The 18274-nt window shown below is 43.7% G+C and overlaps 1 protein-coding gene across 3 annotated transcripts; it reads left to right on the forward strand.

Annotated features, from left to right (window-relative positions):
* The first annotated feature begins 144 nt into the window (after positions 1-144).
* Positions 145-12749, forward strand: nolc1 (nucleolar and coiled-body phosphoprotein 1). Of its 3 annotated transcripts, XM_034292343.1 has the most exons (16): positions 145-299; positions 1056-1114; positions 1300-1454; positions 1722-1807; positions 1999-2119; positions 2268-2356; positions 3075-3309; positions 3442-3579; positions 4125-4208; positions 6071-6583; positions 7001-7246; positions 7364-7942; positions 8099-8428; positions 8980-9110; positions 9414-9494; positions 11182-12749. In XM_034292343.1, the coding sequence occupies exons 1-16, from the start codon at positions 150-152 to the stop codon at positions 11338-11340; spliced, it is 3156 nt and encodes a 1051-aa protein (XP_034148234.1). In that variant the 5' UTR covers positions 145-149; the 3' UTR covers positions 11341-12749. The 3 variants fall into 3 exon arrangements, with proteins under 3 accessions (XP_034148234.1, XP_019902040.3, XP_012989452.4); XM_020046481.3 differs by having other exon boundaries at positions 7001-7942; positions 9434-9494; positions 11182-11292; XM_013133998.4 differs by having other exon boundaries at positions 146-299; positions 7001-7942.
* Positions 12750-18274: the final 5525 nt, after the last annotated feature.

The raw sequence follows: 18274 nt of genomic DNA on the forward strand, positions 1-18274 counted from the left end.
GGAGCAGCTATACTTAATAATTGTATTAGTTTCTAAGGCTAAAGTATAATCATAATCAAACCAAAATAGGAAGGAAAATGAATAATATGAGTTTCCCATGTTTTTCCATGTTGTTTACGTATCTATGATGCGACAGCTTTTCAGCGCGCATGTCACCGTCGGATCCCTTTCACATCAGCGTGGTGAAAATGGCGGAGCAAAGTTCCGTGCCGAGTGATCTTTACAAGCATGTATATTCGTTTCTACTACAGAACAAGTTCACGAAAGCTGCTCAGCAGTTCATCAAACAAGCGAAAGTGGTAAGTGTCACATTGTACATTCGGTCTATGTCTGTTCATGTAGATCTCGACAATGCTGTGTTTCTACTCATCTGACTAGTTACCTAGGTGAACTAACGAGCTAGTCAGTTTCGCCGGGTGTGCACGCTGTGTGGCTAGCACGTGTGATTCCGACCCACCGTTTTTTAAATTACAATTTGTTGCTTACGAAGCCAAATTATGATTGTGGGGTGTTTGCTGTGAGCTGCCTTGTTCGAATTACTGTTTCGCTTAAGAAGTTAGCGAGCTAACTAACGCTGAAATATTTAAATGAAATGTCTGAGACAGAAATGCTCTTAACGTTTCACTTCTGACCTGCAATTACTTCCACAAGGGGGATACGGTAGTTTAAAGTTTGTAAGACTGCTTCAGTGCTGTCTTGCCTCAAAAATAAACTGTAAAGTCTGCAGTTATCAAACTTGCTCTCAATACAGTTTGGTCCTTGAGATATATCCTGCTGTTATTCAGAGTTGGGTAAAACTGCTTTTCACTACTACGCCCCCACATCCTGGAATGTTTGGCGGCATCAGAACAAGTAGATGTTCTGATGCCGTAAGGCAATTCATATGTTTGATAAGTGACCCTTCTATTGTTCACTGTATTTCTATGAATAAATTAATGAAGATGATGTAAAAGAACGGTTATGTTTTTTGGGAATAGTTCTTACATTTCAGACCAGATGATGACTAGAGAAATGTAAAGATGTTTCTAATGTGAATTATTCTTCCTTTTCAATAGCCCCCCCAGGATGAAAAAGATGATACTGGTCTACTTGACATTTTCAACTTCTGGGTGAAGTAAGTATACTGGATCCACACACAGGCATCACAATGTTTCTTTGCTGGCTGCTATCACCCAGGTCCCCCATTTGGGAACCACTAACCAGGCATACCTCAATGCGCTGAATGATCAGGTTGGGGCCTCCAATCCTGTGTGCTTGTTTTGAATGCCACTGACTGCTCAGTTTTCATTTTTCCCCCAGGTCTCCTGAAGCTAAGAAACGCAAGGCTCTTTCCGGCGGCGCTGAGGCCAGCGGCAGTCCGTCTGCTAAAAAAGCAAAGACTGCTGAAAGCTCCAGCGAGGACTCGAGCAGTGATGAAGAGGAAGCTAAAGCCCCCGTCAAGGCCAAACCTGCAGGTGCCCTCATATTAACACACGCCAGTTTAACAGAGGCTATTCAGAGCAGCTTCCAGCGTCGCCTGTTTACCTTCTCAGAATTGCTGTCAAGGACAATGCACAGGGAAAATGACTGCAATAGCACATTATGGTGGGGTTTGATCCTATAGCAGGGGTCGGGAAGAGGCTGGTTAAAACCGGCAGTGTTTTTTGGCCCTCATTAATAATAATTTATATCATATTAAACTGTCCCGGTGTTTTTGTTAACCGTTTCTTTTTTTCCGTTAGCGGTGAAGGCTCCACCCCCTGCCAAGGCAGCGGAGTCCAGCAGCAGCGAGGACTCCAGTGAGGAGGAAGAGCCGGCCACTAAAAAGGTAGACAGCCGTGATTTTCATTTTAGCCCCATGAAGGGCTTAGTGAAGAATAGGTGGGCTCTGATGAAGACATGTTGGGAACACTGGTTACAGCACAAAGCTCAGCGTTATGCGTGAACCAAGCCAGTGTTGCTGAGGAAGAATGTGTTCTTCAGGCATGCTTATGTCCGCTCCTCCTCCTCTACACACAGAAGCCAGCCGCCAAGGCTCCGGTGAAGGCCTGCGTGGTGACACCCACAGCCAGGAAGAAGGACTCCAGCTCCAGCAGTGAGTCTTCAGAGGACGAGGCTCCAGCCAAAGTCCCTGCTGCCAGTGAGTGCAATTAACTTGCGTCTCCATGGACAGACTCCTGAAAAAGATGCTAGTTTTACAAAGATGGCCGCTTGGTCACATACATTCGTAGCGTTGGTTCCTGCCTGTTTGCTGACTGTTTCTCTTTGCATCTCTTTTCTCTTCGCAGAAGGAAAGGTCAAAGCTGCCCCCGCTAAGACAGCAGCTAGTAGCAGCAGCAGTGAAGACAGCTCCAGTGAAGACGAGGCCCCCGCTAAGGTAATGAAACTGTTCCCCAATACACCACCACTCCAATTGTTGCATTTCCACTGGTGCTTTACCCCGGTTCCTGGGCTACACCAGGGATTTATACTAATGTGGGGGACTCAAATGGGGGGGGGGGGGGGGGGGGGGGGAGTGGGGTCAGCTTTATAGTGAATAAAGTGTCCACGTTACCATGGGAGCTGTTCTGTCAGTAACGGTCTCCCTTCCTAGGCGTGGTACAGTATGTCCTTCTGACCAACTAGCCTTGTGCCGCCCCCACTTGATGCTGGACTAAAGAAGGGACATGGATGGTTTGGGATGTGACAAACTGAGAATTTGACTTTGTTTTGACTGCCGTCTTGTCATCGGTTTTGCGTTAAATTGATAAATCCTACATCTGTTTTGAGTCCGTTTACAATATGGTTTTTTTGACCGCTAGAGGGCAATACAGGTGAATCTAACCGAAGTTCCATTGGTAGCCCTAGAGCCTGTTAAGATAATCCTTCTGGTTTATTTTCTTCTTTGTAAAGCACATTGAATTGCTTCTATGTATGTATAGAAGCAAATCTGCTTGCTTGTTTTTAACTACTGCTGCTTGAGTTTGATTGCAACATTCTATTAATAGGATGAATTAAACCACATCTTTTTGGGCCAGCTATGCCTTCGTCAGATTTTCTACAGCTTATTCAGGTGTTCAATATTTTTAATTGGGCTGATAAATTCTTTCCATCAGTCTGTAGCCAAGGCCCCTGCTAAAGCGGCCCCTGCTAAAGCGGCCCCTGCTAAAGCGGCCCCTGCTAAAGCGGCCCCTGCTAAAGCGGCCCCTGCTAAAGCGGCCCCTGCTAAAGCGGCCCCTGCTAAAGCGGCCCCTGCTAAAGCGGCCCCTGCTAAAGCGGCCCCTGCTAAAGCGGCTGAATCCAGCAGCAGTGATGAAGAGGAGGCCCCTCCCAGCAAGAAGGCCAAACCAGGTATGCGTCTATTGTACCCGTAACCGTGTGTTTCTGCTGTTGACGACCTGTTCACGGCATATTAGTGTTTTGTCCACACTGGTGAAAATGTTTTTAGTTTTCCACCCCTGCTGATGTCTGTCCATCCGGTAGGTCCGTACAGTGCTGTCCCGCCCCCTGGTGTGGCCGCAAAGAAGGCCCCGCCTCCTGCAGTGGCCAGGAAGGCCAAAAAGGACAGCTCCTCTGACAGCAGCGATGACAGTAGTGAGGAGGAGGTGAAGAAAGTGGCAGGTAACTAATTAACCACTCCCGTACCTACTTTCTGCTCCATAATACCTCATGAATGGCTGATTTCCTCATCAGACTGAACTCAGTTGAACCTGTTGACAACTGTTGACTGGGATAAATGGGGCGGCCTGCCTCGACTGTTCTGTCTGAGACAGACCTTTTGTCTAGCCTGGACGATTAATTAGGGCCGGGTCTATGGGTGCGGCAGAGTCGTTTTCAGGATTGGATTGAAAGTGGGTCTCTTCTGTGTATGTTCACTGGGCCGCCTGGCTCGTTAACTGCACAGACCTTTTCTTCCTCACGTAATTCGTATGCCGGAATGTTACATGATTATTTTGTGTTGAAGTTTGTGCAATATTACATCAATTAGGGTTGCGTTTTATTGTTCATTCAGTATTGTTAAAATAATTACAGTTCCCAATAATCATCGTTGAGAAATCATAATCTCTCGACCCGTAGTTCTGTCTGGGTATCTGACACCACTTGTTGCCCTCTGCTAACTGAGTTTTTGTTTAAAATGTAATGTAACCATATATTATTGTGCCCAGCTAAAGCAGCCCCAGTGAAGACCACGCCAGCCAAGACTGTGACCCCTAAACCTGCTGCTGCTAAGAAAACAGAGTCCAGCTCAGGTTGGTTCTGGAACTAGGTTCTCTCTCTTTATCGATTATATACAGTATCTCACAAAAGTGAGTACACACCTCACATTTTTCTAATTGAGTATATATTTTCATCTGACAACACTGAAGAAATGACACTTTGCTACAATGTAAAGTAGTGAGTGTACAGCTTGTATAACTGTGTACATTTGCTGTCCCCTCAATAACTCAACACACAGCCATTACCGTCTAAACTGCTGACAACAAAAGTAAGTACACCCCTAAGTGAAAATGTCCAAATTGGACCAAATCGGTGTCATGTGACTTGTTAGTGTTACAAGGTCTCAGGTGTGAATGGGGAGCAGGTGTGTTAAATTTGGTGTCATCGCTCTCACACTCCCTCATACTGGTCACTGGAAGTTCAACATGGCACCTCATGGCAAAGAACTCTGAGGATCTGTAAAAAATAATTGTTGCTCTACATAAAGAGAGGCCTAGGCTATAAGACAATTGCCAAGACCCTGAAACTGAGCTGCAGCACGGTGGCCAAGACCATACAGCAGTTTGACAGGACAGGTTCAACTCAGAACAAGCCTCACCATGGTCGACCAAAGAAGTTGAGTGCACATGTTCAGCGTCATATCCAGAGGTTGACTTTGGGAAATAGACGTATGAGTGCTGCCAGCATTGCTGCAGAGGTTGAAGGGGTGGGGGGGCAGCCTGTCAGTGCTCAGACTATATGCTGCACACTGCATCAAATTGGTCTGCATGGCTGTCGTCCCAGAAGGAAGCCTCTTCTAAACATGATGCACAAGAAACCATTTGCTGAAGACAAGCAGACTAAGGACATGGATTACTGGAACCATGTCCTGTGGTCTGATGAGACCAAGATACACTTATTTGGTTCAGATGGTGTCAAGCGTGTGTGGCGGCAACCAGGTGAGGAGTACAAAGACTCATGTGTCTTGCCTACAGTCAAGCATGATTGTGGGAATGTCATGGTCTGGGGCTGCATGAGTGCTGCTGGCACTGGGGATCTACAGTTCATTGAGGGAACCATGAATGCCAACATGTACTGTGACATACTGAAGCAGAGCATGATCCCCTCCCTTCAGAGACTGGGCCGCAGGGCAGTATTCCAACATGATGACGACCCCAAACACACCTCTGAGACGACCACTGCCTTGCTAAAGCAGCTGAGGGTGAAGGTGGACTGGCCAAGCATGTCTCCAGACCTAAACCCTATTGCGCATCTGTGGGACATCCTCAAACGGAAGGTGGAGTACAGGTTGCCACTGGAGTTACAATACATGAATATTCTCTAACATCCACCAGCTCCATGATGTCATCATGGAAGGGTGGAAGAGGACTCCAGTGGCAACCTGTGAAGCTCTGGTGAACTCCATGTGCAGTGCTGGAAAATGATGGTGGCTAAACAAAATACTGACACTTTGGGCCCAATTTGGGAATTTTCACTTAGGGGTGTACTCACTTTTGTTGCCAGCGGTTTAGACATTAATGGCTGTTTTGTTATTTTGAGGGGACTGCATATATACCCTGTTATACAAGTTGTACACTACTTTACCTTGTACCAACGTGTCATTTCCTGTGTTGTCACATGAACAGAGGGTTGTACTAGCTTTTGTGAGTTACTGTAGGTATAGGGAAATGGATAAATAGAGGGATAGATCTCTATCTATATATATATCTATCTATATATCTTCTAATGGTTCTTGTCCTAGTTGTTTGTTTTTCTGTATTTGTGGGAACTGGAAAAATTATTGCCCATCTTCCTTAAAACTATAATACTAAACCGAAAGTTAACGTTAACCCTAGCCATGAGCTGTACCCAAAACCCTGCTCGCTAAACTGGATTTAACTTTGATTACACTTAGACTCCAGCTCCGAGGATGAAGAGGAGGCAAAGAAGCCAGTAGCCAAGGCGATCCCTGCCAAGGCAGCTGCTGCCGAAGACTCTTCCTCTGACTCCAGCTCCGAGGATGAAGAACAGCCTAAGAATCCCGAAGTTATAACGGTTAAATCTACAGCGGCCAAAGTAACAGTTACCCCTGCCAAGGACGCCTCCGACTCCAGCTCGGAGGAAGAGGAGGAAGAGGAAAAAGGTATCAAGACGGTGAAAATCGCCCCAGCTAAGGCGGCTGTAACGGTGGTACAGAAGGTGGTGCCGGCCAAGACTGTGAGAGTAGCGGGCGTGAAGGCAAACGTGACGGTCGCACAAGAGGCGACTGTGAAGGCCAAACCGTCCGCGACCCCAAACAAGGCTGCCGAATCCTCCTCGGACTCTGAGTCCAGCTCTGAGGATGAGGAGGAGGAGGTGAAGAAACCAGCCGTCAAGGCTGCTCCTGCCAAGAAGGCCCCTGCTAAAAAAGCTGACTCGTCAAGCTCCGGTAAGAAGATGAGCTTCTCTTAAGTTGTGTCCTAATCCCCTGGAAAATATGGTGGCGTGTTTAACAAAGTTGCCATATGGAACTGCAGGCTGAGATGGCCGACTCGTTTTGAAAAGAATAATTGATATAAAACGTAATGATAATATTCAAACCAAACAGTCTTAATATTATACACTGGAGTTACTTTACCAAGACTTCAAGCATTCAGTTAATTGCAACTTATTCTCGCTGGTTTGGCCCCTTTATGGTCTACTCAAGGGTAGTACTTTGCTATAGAAACATGAACTCTGACATCTCATCCTGTGCCAGTTAGTAATATTCATTATTATAAATAAATATTGTAACAACATTTATTTTTGCGGTCAAAGTGAATGTGTTTATTTTTTTTAATGTAAGTCTTCCCCGCTTATGTTGTAGACTCTGACAGCAGCACCGATGAGACCCCGGCTAAAGCTGTTGTTGCTACGAAGAAGCCTGCCGCTACCCCGGCTAAAGCTGTTGTTGCTACCAAGAAGCCTGCCGCTACCCCGGCTAAAGCTGTTGTAGCTACCAAGAAGCCTGCCGCTACCCCGGCTAAAGCTGTTGTAGCTACCAAGAAGCCTGCCGCTACCCCGGCCAAAGCGCCAAAGGAAAGTAGCTCAGATTCAGACACTTCTTCAGAAGATGAACCTCCGGCTAAAAAGAGCACCCCTGCAGCTAAACCCGCAGCTAAACCAGCCACCCCCATTCAAAAACCAGCTACAGCGGAGAGTAGCTCAGATTCAGACTCTTCTTCAGAAGATGAACCTCCGGCTAAAAAGAGCACCCCTGCAGCTAAACCCGCAGCTAAACCAGCCACCCCCATTCAGAAACCAGCTACAGCGGAGAGTAGCTCAGATTCAGACTCTTCTTCAGAAGATGAACATCCGGCTAAAAAGAGCACCCCTGCAGCTAAACCCGTCGCTAAACCAGCCACCCCGGTTCAGAAACCAGCTGCAGCGGAGAGTAGCTCAGATTCAGACTCTTCTTCAGAAGATGAACCTCCGGCTAAAAAGAGCACCCCTGCAGTGAAACCAGCTACCCCAGCCTCCAAACCCTCCACAACTAAAGCGTCAGAGAGTGACTCCGACTCTGACTCGAGCTCAGACGAGGATGAAGCTCCTGCAAAGAAGGCTGCCTCGTCTTCCAAACCTGCCACCCCTGTGGTGACTAAACCTGCCAAGAGTCCTGCTGCCAAGGCCCCAGCTAAAGCTGCCAAAACTTCATCATCTGAAGAAAGTAGCTCTGATGAAGAGGAGACCAGTAAAAAGAAACCCGTGAAACCAGTTACCCCTGTCAGCAAGAAGGTCCCGGCCCCCACCCCTAAAGCAGCAAAGAAGAGTAAGAATATTGATGTGCTGTTAGTTTTTTTTCCTAATTTTGCTCTGTTTTGCAATTCTATTCATTGTGTTGTGTAACTTTCAGTTTTCATAGTTCATTAGTAAGCCTTGTAGTGTATTTTATACAGAGGACTAAATTCAACTATGATCCTTGCAGCAACGCCAGCAAAGAAGGCAGCTGAGAGCAGCTCGGACTCTGACGACAGTTCAGACTCAGAGATGGAGACGGATGTCGTCAAGACAACGCCGGCCAAGCCTGCTGTGATCAATGGGAAGGCCGCTACCCCCAAATCTGCCGCCCCTGCCGCAGAGTCCTCCTCAGAGGACACCAGCTCTGATGAAGAAGCCAGCAAAAAGGCCAAGACCCCGGCCAAGACCCCGGCCGGGACGCCGAAAGCAACCCCCGCTGCCACACCTAAAGCCAAGGATGACAGCAGCTCGTCAGAAGACTCGTCCGATGAAGAGGCCTCACCTCCCATCACTAATGGTATGCTCCAGACTGCCCTCCAATAGACCTGGCCTCCGGTCTGTTCAGTTTTCAGTTTACAACATTTATCCACAGATTGTCTTGTTAGGATTAGTAAAATTGTCTTGTTAAATGCTGTCCGTAAGGGCAACAGCTTTGGGTTACAGTACAGTCATTTACGAAGTGGGTTGGGGCTAATGTTTCACCACATGACTGTTACTGCGCCTTAAAGGTGCCCTGCATCTAGGCAGTAATGTGACTCGTCTTTCCTTACCAAACCAGACCTGTGGTACTTGCTAGTACAGGGTGCTTTAGGTTGGGAAGGACAGTACTGTGGTTGTCAAATGGGAGTAAGGAAATTACAAAGAATTCTAAACAGATATAGATGGACTGTTGCCAATGTTTAAGTGTGATATCTCAGGAAAATCAGATTTAGAACATTACCTTCAAACTCTTTTTTTCTTTCTACCCCTTTAATAATGGCTGAAATAAGTTGTGCATTTTTTGCTTTAGAACCTGAGTAGCTTGTAGTTTTTTTTTTCTCACTTTCCGTCTTTCCACTTCCTCCAAAGGCACGGCAAGTAAGAGAGAGGCTGGAGAAGACTCATCTTCTGAGTGTGAGGACGACAAGGATGCCGTAACCACTCCTAAAAACAAGAGAGAACCGACAACGCCACAGACCTTTCCCAAAGTCTCTAAAAAGGTGAGAACCGACCAGGTCTATCTTATAAGGGGGCTTGTATGGCTACTGGTTATCACGGATGGCTTATTTTGGTTTCGGGTGTTGTGTCAGGGTGGGTTAAGGAGTTGGGCTGTATAATTCTGCTTCGTGCATCTACACGGAACAGAGGACTTTTAATTCTGGGACTTTTAAAGCTGTCACTGATGCAGGGAAATTCGATTGGCCCGCCTCACCAATGTAGAAAGTGTATTTAACTGATAGAGCTTTAAAACCTTGTCAGATACTACAACCCTGTTCTCTGTGTCTCTGTCTGTCCTTCTAAAGATCAATGTACCTTTCCGTAGAATCAGAGAGGAGGAAATTGAGGTGGACAACCGACTGGCAGATAACTCCTTTGACGCCAAGGTGAGATTTACTACTGTCTCTGTGGTGGTGGTGGTTCCTTGTGAGAAACCACTGGCCCTGGAAAGAACCATATATTTACAATACACAGACCATTCCTATTCATGAATGCCTTTAATTGTCTTCTACGAGATATATGTAACAAGCTGCTACTCTTTATTTGAGCACAATGATAGTGGGAATACCTATACACTTCCATCTTATTCAGGCAGGTAGAGTTCTCATGGGGCCTAATTTCTGCCCGGTCTGACCCAAGCCTTATTAACTGAACCTGTTGACCAGGCCTGGTCCAACTTCACAGGAATATATTGAGGCCAAACACTAGGTCCTTTAGGTCCTTTCCCTGCCAATGTTAAATTTCTACTTACATGACGACAGTTGAGCTGAGCAGGGAAACCTTGCCTTGTATAAGTGAAGAGGGAAAACCAACTGGAATATAATCTGTTGTGTATTTGGAGATTATAAAACATCCATGGTCTGTTTTTCTTTGTAAATCTGATAGATGTTGCCTTTCTTTGATTCAGTCAACTCCAACAGGCTTACATAAACATGGCCATTTCCTAAATTCTTAGTTTTTCCACCTCCGTGTTTAATCACTGTTCAGCATTGTTAATGCTCCATAAAATGGTCAAGAGAAGGTACATTCATGTGGGTTATGCAAGCACAGGTCACGGAGCTTTCGCTCATTCTTTTCCTGCTCATTGATCTTTTTGTTGAACATCATTACATAAACTGAAATTGTGATTTGATATGTTAAAAATGAATAGCAAATTATTACTAGGCAATATTATTTCTGGCTGTAGTCAACTTGTCAACACAGTTATTACATACCAATTAAGAATGAATTCCTACAACATAAACGGTATAGGCCTCATATGTTAGTGAAATATATATTATGTAAACAATATAAATATAACAATATAAAGGACCTAGCGCTCACTAGACCATAGGTCTTCAGCCCTCTCCTGGGGACCCCCCAGCCATTTCAATGTAGTTTTTGCCCTTAACTAGCTCACCTGATTCTACAGGTGAGGGCTTGTTAATTAGTTAAGTTAATTCAGTTGTGCTAGCTCTGGGATACATCTAGAAGACAGAATGGCTGGGGGGGGTTGCAGAACTATGGTCTAGGCAGTTGTTTATTTCAATAACTTATATAGTAATAAAACGCTCACTGATTCAGGTTCTGTAATGTCTGATGTGCTTCAGGATGAAACTAAATTCGTATGAACTTGAGGAATGCAGAAATAATTAGAAGCAGTTTAATTTTGCAGTAGGTATTTTGGAATGACTTGCAGTAACTGAGAAAAATGCAGATAAAACCTATTTCAGTCTTAAGATTAATCTACTAAAGTATGTGATTTCCTTGAGCCGCTCAAAACTGCGTGCTGATGTGGACTGCCTATCAGATTTATGGGTCTTTACTGTTTGAGCTCCTCAGCAACCTTTGGGTTTCACTTCAGTTGTTCTCTTCAGAGATTAGAAAACATGGACATTATGAGAAACTATGCATTTTCGTCCGTGGAAAAATTATTGACACTGTTATTTAAGATTTCTTTCGAATATACCCAATATGCAGTGGAGGAAGTATAGTGTTCCATTACATCCATTGACCCTAGTAGTTAGTTTGTCCAGAGATGTGGTGGTCATTCTGGGCTGAGCGTGTCGTGACCCTCTCTCCTTCTCTGCTCAGCGCGGGGCGGATGGCGACTGGGGCCAGAGAGCCAATGACGTGCTTCGCTTCACAAAGGGCAAGTCCTTCCGGCACGAGAAGACCAAGAAGAAGCGGGGCAGCTACCGCGGGGGAGCCATTTCCCAGTCCGTCAACTCCATCAAGTTCGACAGTGACTGAGCTTTGATTCTCCTGCCTGAACCCACCCCCCAGGACTATGCCCCTCCCATCACCACGGACACTGGACTTGCATCACATCTCAGCAGGGACCACCCCCCCGGACTATGCCCCTCCCCGGATTATGCCCCTCCCATCGCCCCGGACACTGGACTTAAATCACATCTCAGCAGGAACCACCCAACCTAGTTGAATCAAATAAATTAATCAACATAGGTGACTGGCTGTTGACTTCAGTTTATAATGATCTGTTAAACCAGTCCTGTGATCGCTGACTTGTTTTGTAATGGCTGTATTGGAACGCCGATGTCAAGACCCTACAACTTGGCAGTGAACTGTTCTTCATCTGATTTGAAAGTTGTGCACCCAAGGTTGTTGGGGGAGGATCGTCTCCAAATCCACACCGCTGTGGTGCTGGATGGCCTGATCCCTGCAGCTGAGGGCTGGTCTTCGGCACGACACACCGGCGAGTGCCAGTCCTTAGCCACAAACCCCTTGGACATTTCAATGCTGTCCCATTTAAAATCGACTCAGCGTTCAGCTGGTTAATAAGTTAATCCCGCTGATGTATTTATAACTGCAGTTACACCATGCAGCCATAAGGGGGAGGCGGTGAGCCACCAATTACATGAAATATGAAGTGTACATTGCTTGCTGTATTTTTTTTCTTTCTTGGCTTTTTAACTTGTTGAGATATTTGTAACATTCATCGTTCTCTTGTGTACTTAATTGAGGTGATCTATTCTTAGTTCTGTTGTTTATTGCCGTTTTCATATTGTCAGATGCATTGTTGGCACTGGCTACTGATATTTCTCCTGTGAGGTAATGGAATGAATGTTGTTTTTCTTTCTTTTTTTTATGGATCTTGCTCTCCTCTGGTAGTTTCAGACGTTGGCAGTGCCCACATCAAAGGCAGCTGCCTGTGAGCGCCTCTAGATGTTTAACCACTGGAATGTAGCTGACCTAGAATCAGTGCGTTCCTGTCATCTACAGTCTAACAGAGGCGTTTTCTATATCTGACCTGTTTAGCCTGGCATTATTGGGGGAAAGGGGGGACACCAAATGCTTTTTATTGGACAGATTTGCGCAGTTACCTGGTCTTTGGTCAGTTTTAAGACATTTATTGCTATTTTGTTTTGCCTAATGGGCAGAATCCTTGTCCCACATGGGGTCCTACGGGTCCTGTGTGATGCGCTACTGGGATGAAGTGTATTTGGAGGTGGGTGTCATTTCAGATGAAGGCCTGGTGTAACATTCTGTTGACGTGGGCCTGGCGTGGGTTGGCCTTTTGCCACTGAGGTACTTGGCTCTGACCAGCAGCTTGATCGGCAACCAAGCCCCAAAGTTGTTTTAAATTAGGGAATTCCAATATCCTGTATCCCCCCCCCCCAAACATTTTTGTTTTTGGAAGTCTTACTATTGAAATAAAAAAAAACGTGACCTTACATTCACCCAGGCCTGTATTTTGTTGCTGTCCAATACTCTTTACTTCTGAAGCGGAGTCAAGTTCTCTGCTTTTAATAGAAAAATATTATTTGAAACATTAACTGCAACTGTCTACTTGTAATCTTTCTTGTTTTTATGATGGTAAGCTAAATGTTGCATATTGCTCCTTTAATTTGGAATCCTTTACTTTGCCACTTGTGCATTGTAACTCTGCCGCTCTTGTTACGTAACTCTGCCGCTCTTGTTACGTAACTCTGCCGCCCTTGTTACGTAACTCTGCCGCCCTTGTTACGTAACTCTGCCGCCCTTGTTACGTAACTCTGCCACCCTTGTTACATAACTCTGCCACCCTTGTTACATAACTCTGCCACCCTTGGCATTCAGTCTAGTGCGATTCAATTCAAGCTGTTTTTGGTACTTATTTTCTGCCTGAATTTCAATAAATACAAAAATCATAACATTTGTACATTTCTATTCTTACATTGGTAAATTAGTCAACACATTGCAATATTATGCATTATAATTTTAAGAAGGGATTTCCAGTAGAATGGTTTCAAAGTGTCTAACCATCTCCAAATAGCAGGTTTGCCAAGGTTAACCAGTGTGGCCAGGCATAAATACTCTGGCCAGATGCCTGTTGCCACTCTAATCAAAGTAGTAATTAGTTTATTCAGATGTATGCGGAAACAAGGTTGGCAGTATGTCTTGATAAATCATTGCTTGTCAGAATGAAATTGGGTGCAGTATCCTAAGGGTAAGAGGTCGATTTCTTTCCCCCAAATAGATTTACTAAACCATAATATGCTTGCAGTTTGTTCAAATGTGTAGTGTTGGGAGAACATGCCAAATAAGGCCCTCTTCAGACTTTAGATCAGTTGACTAGTATGAAGTAAGTTTATGATCAGACCGGTGTGGAGAAAATACTGTGCGGAGCCCAATGGCAGAAAGACCTGTTCATTCTACCAGGAGCTGGATGGGTTTGTGTTGTGTAATCTTTGTGCTCATGCATGTCAATAGTGATGTGCATTCCTAATCTTTTCAGTGAACTATTTTTCCACTCTGTTCACCTTCCAAAAGGCTTTGTTTAAATTGTATAATCTACCCATGAGAAAATGCCAAATGTTCAATGCACATTATGCATGTGCATTATGCATGGGGCAGATCATTTCTTACCTTGCCTTGAACCTGATCATTGTGGCTGACTGAGGTAGAGACAAAAGACCAGTCATGGACAGGTTTTGTGACCTGAATCTAAGCTCAGTTTAGACCACTGACCTCTGTCATGAGCATTTTAACATTTTAAGTCGGCCAAAATCATTTCATTATAATAGAGGGATACGGTACAGTCGGTTCAATTGAACTTAAATAGTTTTCTAGTAAGTTACAATGGGAGAGTAATATATATTCACCTTCTAGTATATTTCTTGCCAACAATAAAACCTTATAGCTTTGTGAACTTTTGATCAGATCAGATGGTCGGTACACTTGTCTGGCCGAAGTGATGGGCCGTCCAAGAGAACGAGTTTCATTCCCCGGCTGGTCATCCATACATTGCTGCTTAAACCATTCAGGAAAGACGTCTGAGCTAGCCGCCTCAATAGTGTCCGGTAGGTCTGTGGTAAACCCCGCAGACAATGAAATGTTTCCATCATCGGATTTCTTTTCACTTCAAATCTTAAAGGAACAAGTGAGCTTCTGTAAAATTCCCTGTTATTATTTGATCTTTCATTTTTGAGCTCCACTAGGATACAAGCTCTTAATTTAACTGCTGAAACTTATGTTGTTTGCTATGGTACGTCAAATGTGTCGTGTATGTAATCATATGTGAAACCGTGTGTTTAGAATATCTTGTGTGAATTATATTTTATTTGCAGCAAAAATTATATTTAGTGTCAACTTGCAATTCTCCTTGTAAAACCTCTATTAAGCAGCAACGTGGCGCCCTCCCTAACGTTCCCCAAGCAGATGTTGGGAAACAACGCCCCTGGCAACTTGTTGCAAAAGACGTCTTGGTGGTGGAAATTGATAATGGGCCGGATAAAATATGATGTCATTCCCTGAGCTTTTGCTCGTTAACACTTATTATCTTGCTCTGGTATTATTTGGAAACTCTGCCCTGTCACACGTAGACAAATAAATAGTTGTGTTTTCTCGTGTGTGAAAATGTTTTCTGCCTTTTGTTCAGTACTGACTGAAATAGAATGAGTCATAATTGCCATAAAACCTGCCAGCAAAACTGGAAAAACTGCTCTTATTGTTCTTACACCATTCATTTCTTCTAGGGGATTTTTAGATCCATTTCAAATCAAATCTGTGTTGTGTAGTTATACCCAACCTCACTGTTTTGATAACTGTAAATATCAATAGGACAATATTTAGCCAATATTGTCCTATTCATATTTACACAGTTGTCAAAAAGTGTTACTTGCAGCAAATATGTTGACAAATGTCACCTTGTCCAGATAAGATTTAATAGATTATCAAAACACTGGGCCAGGGTAAACTAAAAACCAAACACAAACCTGATTTGAAATTCCTTTTGGGACCAATGAATGGAGAAATGCAAAAATAACCTGTATGAGATTTTATCTGTACATTTTGTTGGAATTACGACACTGACACTTTTGGTCTATGGCGCACCATTTTAAAAATGTATTCCCTGCAAATGACATTCAAAGTAGGTAGTACTCCTTTACTTACTAGTAATTAGTAACTATACTAACACATAGTATATCATCCCTTCGACACTGGTTGCTAGAATTCTACAGTTCACTATTAAATATCCACACATTATTTATTTTTTTATTTCCACAGGGAATACATTGGATGTATTTTCTACCACTCTACATAAACTACTCCACATTTCAAGAAAAAGTATTGAACATTTAAACACTATAGATAAAATAAAAATACCCTATCATTTAGAATACATTTTTGATGAATATCTTTTATCATTTGCTTTCAAAAATGTATTTGTTCAATACGTACAACCCTGTTTCCAAAAGGTTGGGTGAAGTAAAAACAAAATGCCATGATGTGCAAATCATTTATTCCTATTTTCTATTGTAAATAATACAAAGACAACATATCATCTGTTGATATTGAGAAATGTCATTGGTTTTGGAAAAAAATATATGGCCACTTAGAATTTGATGCCAGCAACACATTTCAGAAATGTTTGGAAAGTTGTGTAATGCTGGAACAAAAACCTGGTGGAACATCTCACAATGAATTAGGTTAATTGGCAACAGGTTAGTAACATGATTGGGTATAAAAAGAGCATCCCAGAGAGGATAAGTAAAGATGGGGAGGGGAAAAGACTCGGTGAAAGACTGTGCAGGCAAATAGTGCAGCAATCTAAGAATAATGTTTGTCAAGGTAAAATTGTAAAGAGTTTGGAGATCTCATCATCTGCAATACATAATAGTATTAAAAGATTCAGAGAATCAGGAGAAATCTCTATATGCAAGGGACAAGGCTGAAAACCATTATTGGATGGCCAGAATCTTCGGCAGTACTGCATTAAAAACAAACATGATTCTGTAGTGTAAATCACTACATGGGCTCCTGAACATTTCTGTAAACCATTGTCTGTGAACACAGTACATCACTGAATCCACCAATGCAAGTTAAAACTACCATGCAAAGAAGAAACTACATATTAACAAGATCCTGAAATACTGCCACCTTCTCTGGGCTCATTTGAGATGGACTGTGAAAAATCTTTTCTGTAGTCTGACTTATTTTTGGGAATCATGGACACCGCATCCTCTGGGCTAAAGAGAGGGACCATCCGACCATCCGGCTTGTCATCAGTGCACAGCTCAAAAGCCAGCATCCGTGATGGTATGGGGGTGCATTAGTGCACATGGCATGGGTCACTATTAATGCTAAATAATATATACAGGTTTTGGAGTAACATGTGATGCCATCCAGACAATATCCTTTTCAGGGAAGGCCTTGTTTATTTCAGCAAGACAATGCCAAACCATATTCTGCATGTATTACAACAACATGGCTCCTTAGTTAGAGTCCAGGTGCTAAACTGGCCTGCCTGCAGTCCAGACCTGTCACCCACTGAAAACATTTTGAAAACAGTTATACGACAAAGGAGACCCTGAACTCTTGAGCAGCTGCAATCCTATATCAAGCAAGTATGGGAAAACATTTCACTTTCATATCTACAGCAATTGGTCTCCTCAGTTCCTAAACACTTACAGAGCATTTTTTTTTAAAAGAGGTGATGCAACACAGTGGTAAACATGCCGCTGTCCCACTTTTTTAAACGTGTTGCTGGCATCAAATTCAAAATGGGAATGTATTCTTCAACATTTCAACATTTGATATCTTGTCAAGGTACTATTTTCAATTAAGTATAGGGAGAAATTAATTGCACATCATTAGGGGGCCAAGCAACAAAGTTGCTGGAAACCTTTTATGTTTGTATGTTTTATTATTATTATTATTATTCTCCAGGGTCATTTTCAGAGGTCCATAGCTCGGTACCCTCTATTTCAAAATGCTCCAAACATTGCCTGATTGTAGACGGCCAAAGTTCGAAGTGCGCTGTAGCGCTCAGTCGAAAATGGAAAAAGTGAAGCTCAGATCTCATGAACCGAATGTCGTAGAGACATGCAACCAAGTTCCAGATATAACCCTTCTCATGCTGACCAAAAAAGTCTCTGGGGTCTTTAAATTCACCCCTTGGACTTTCCTTCATTTTGACCTTGCTGAAAAACACGTTAACGACATCTCCTCCGAGACCACTGAACAGATTTGCAAACATTACCGATGTTTCTCACGATTTTGGCATTGATAAAAACACACTTAAACGACATCTCATGCGAAACAGCTGATCAGTGTGAAGGACCACTGGACCCTTGTTTTTATAAGTTATAAAGGAAAAGTTGATATCTCAAACAATATGGCCTCCATTTTAACTTTTGTGAAAAACACGTTAACGACATCTCCTCAGAGACCGCTGAACGGATTTACACGCCGTTTGGTGTGAAGGACCTTTGAACAATTATCTTTAAAGGTTATATAAGGAAAGTTGATATCTCAAACAATATGGCTAGCAAGCTCAAGGCAAGGTGGCTAATGCAGGGTGACTAACCCTAGGTGGCTAACGCGATGTGACTAACGCAGGGTGGCTAACGCAGGGTGGCTAATGCAAGGTGGCTAATGCAAGGTGGCTAATGCAGGGTGACTAACCCTAGGTGGCTAACGCGATGTGGCTAACGCAGGGTGGCCAACGCAGGGTTGCTAACACTAGGTGGCTAATGCGATGTGGCTAACGCAGGGTGGCTAACACTAGGTGGCTAATGCAAGGTGGCTAAAGCATTCCTATTTTAACCCAAGAAACCCGACTCCTCCCCCACAAACAATATGTCCCATATCTCTACACATAACACATACATTCTCCACTCTATACACACATGGTTTTTGCCAGACTGCGTAAGCGAAGCCGGCCAAGAAGAGCAAATGTCTC

The sequence above is a fragment of the Esox lucius genome, chromosome 5 (genome assembly GCF_011004845.1).
Source record: "Esox lucius isolate fEsoLuc1 chromosome 5, fEsoLuc1.pri, whole genome shotgun sequence".
NCBI classification, from domain to species: domain Eukaryota; kingdom Metazoa; phylum Chordata; class Actinopteri; order Esociformes; family Esocidae; genus Esox; species Esox lucius.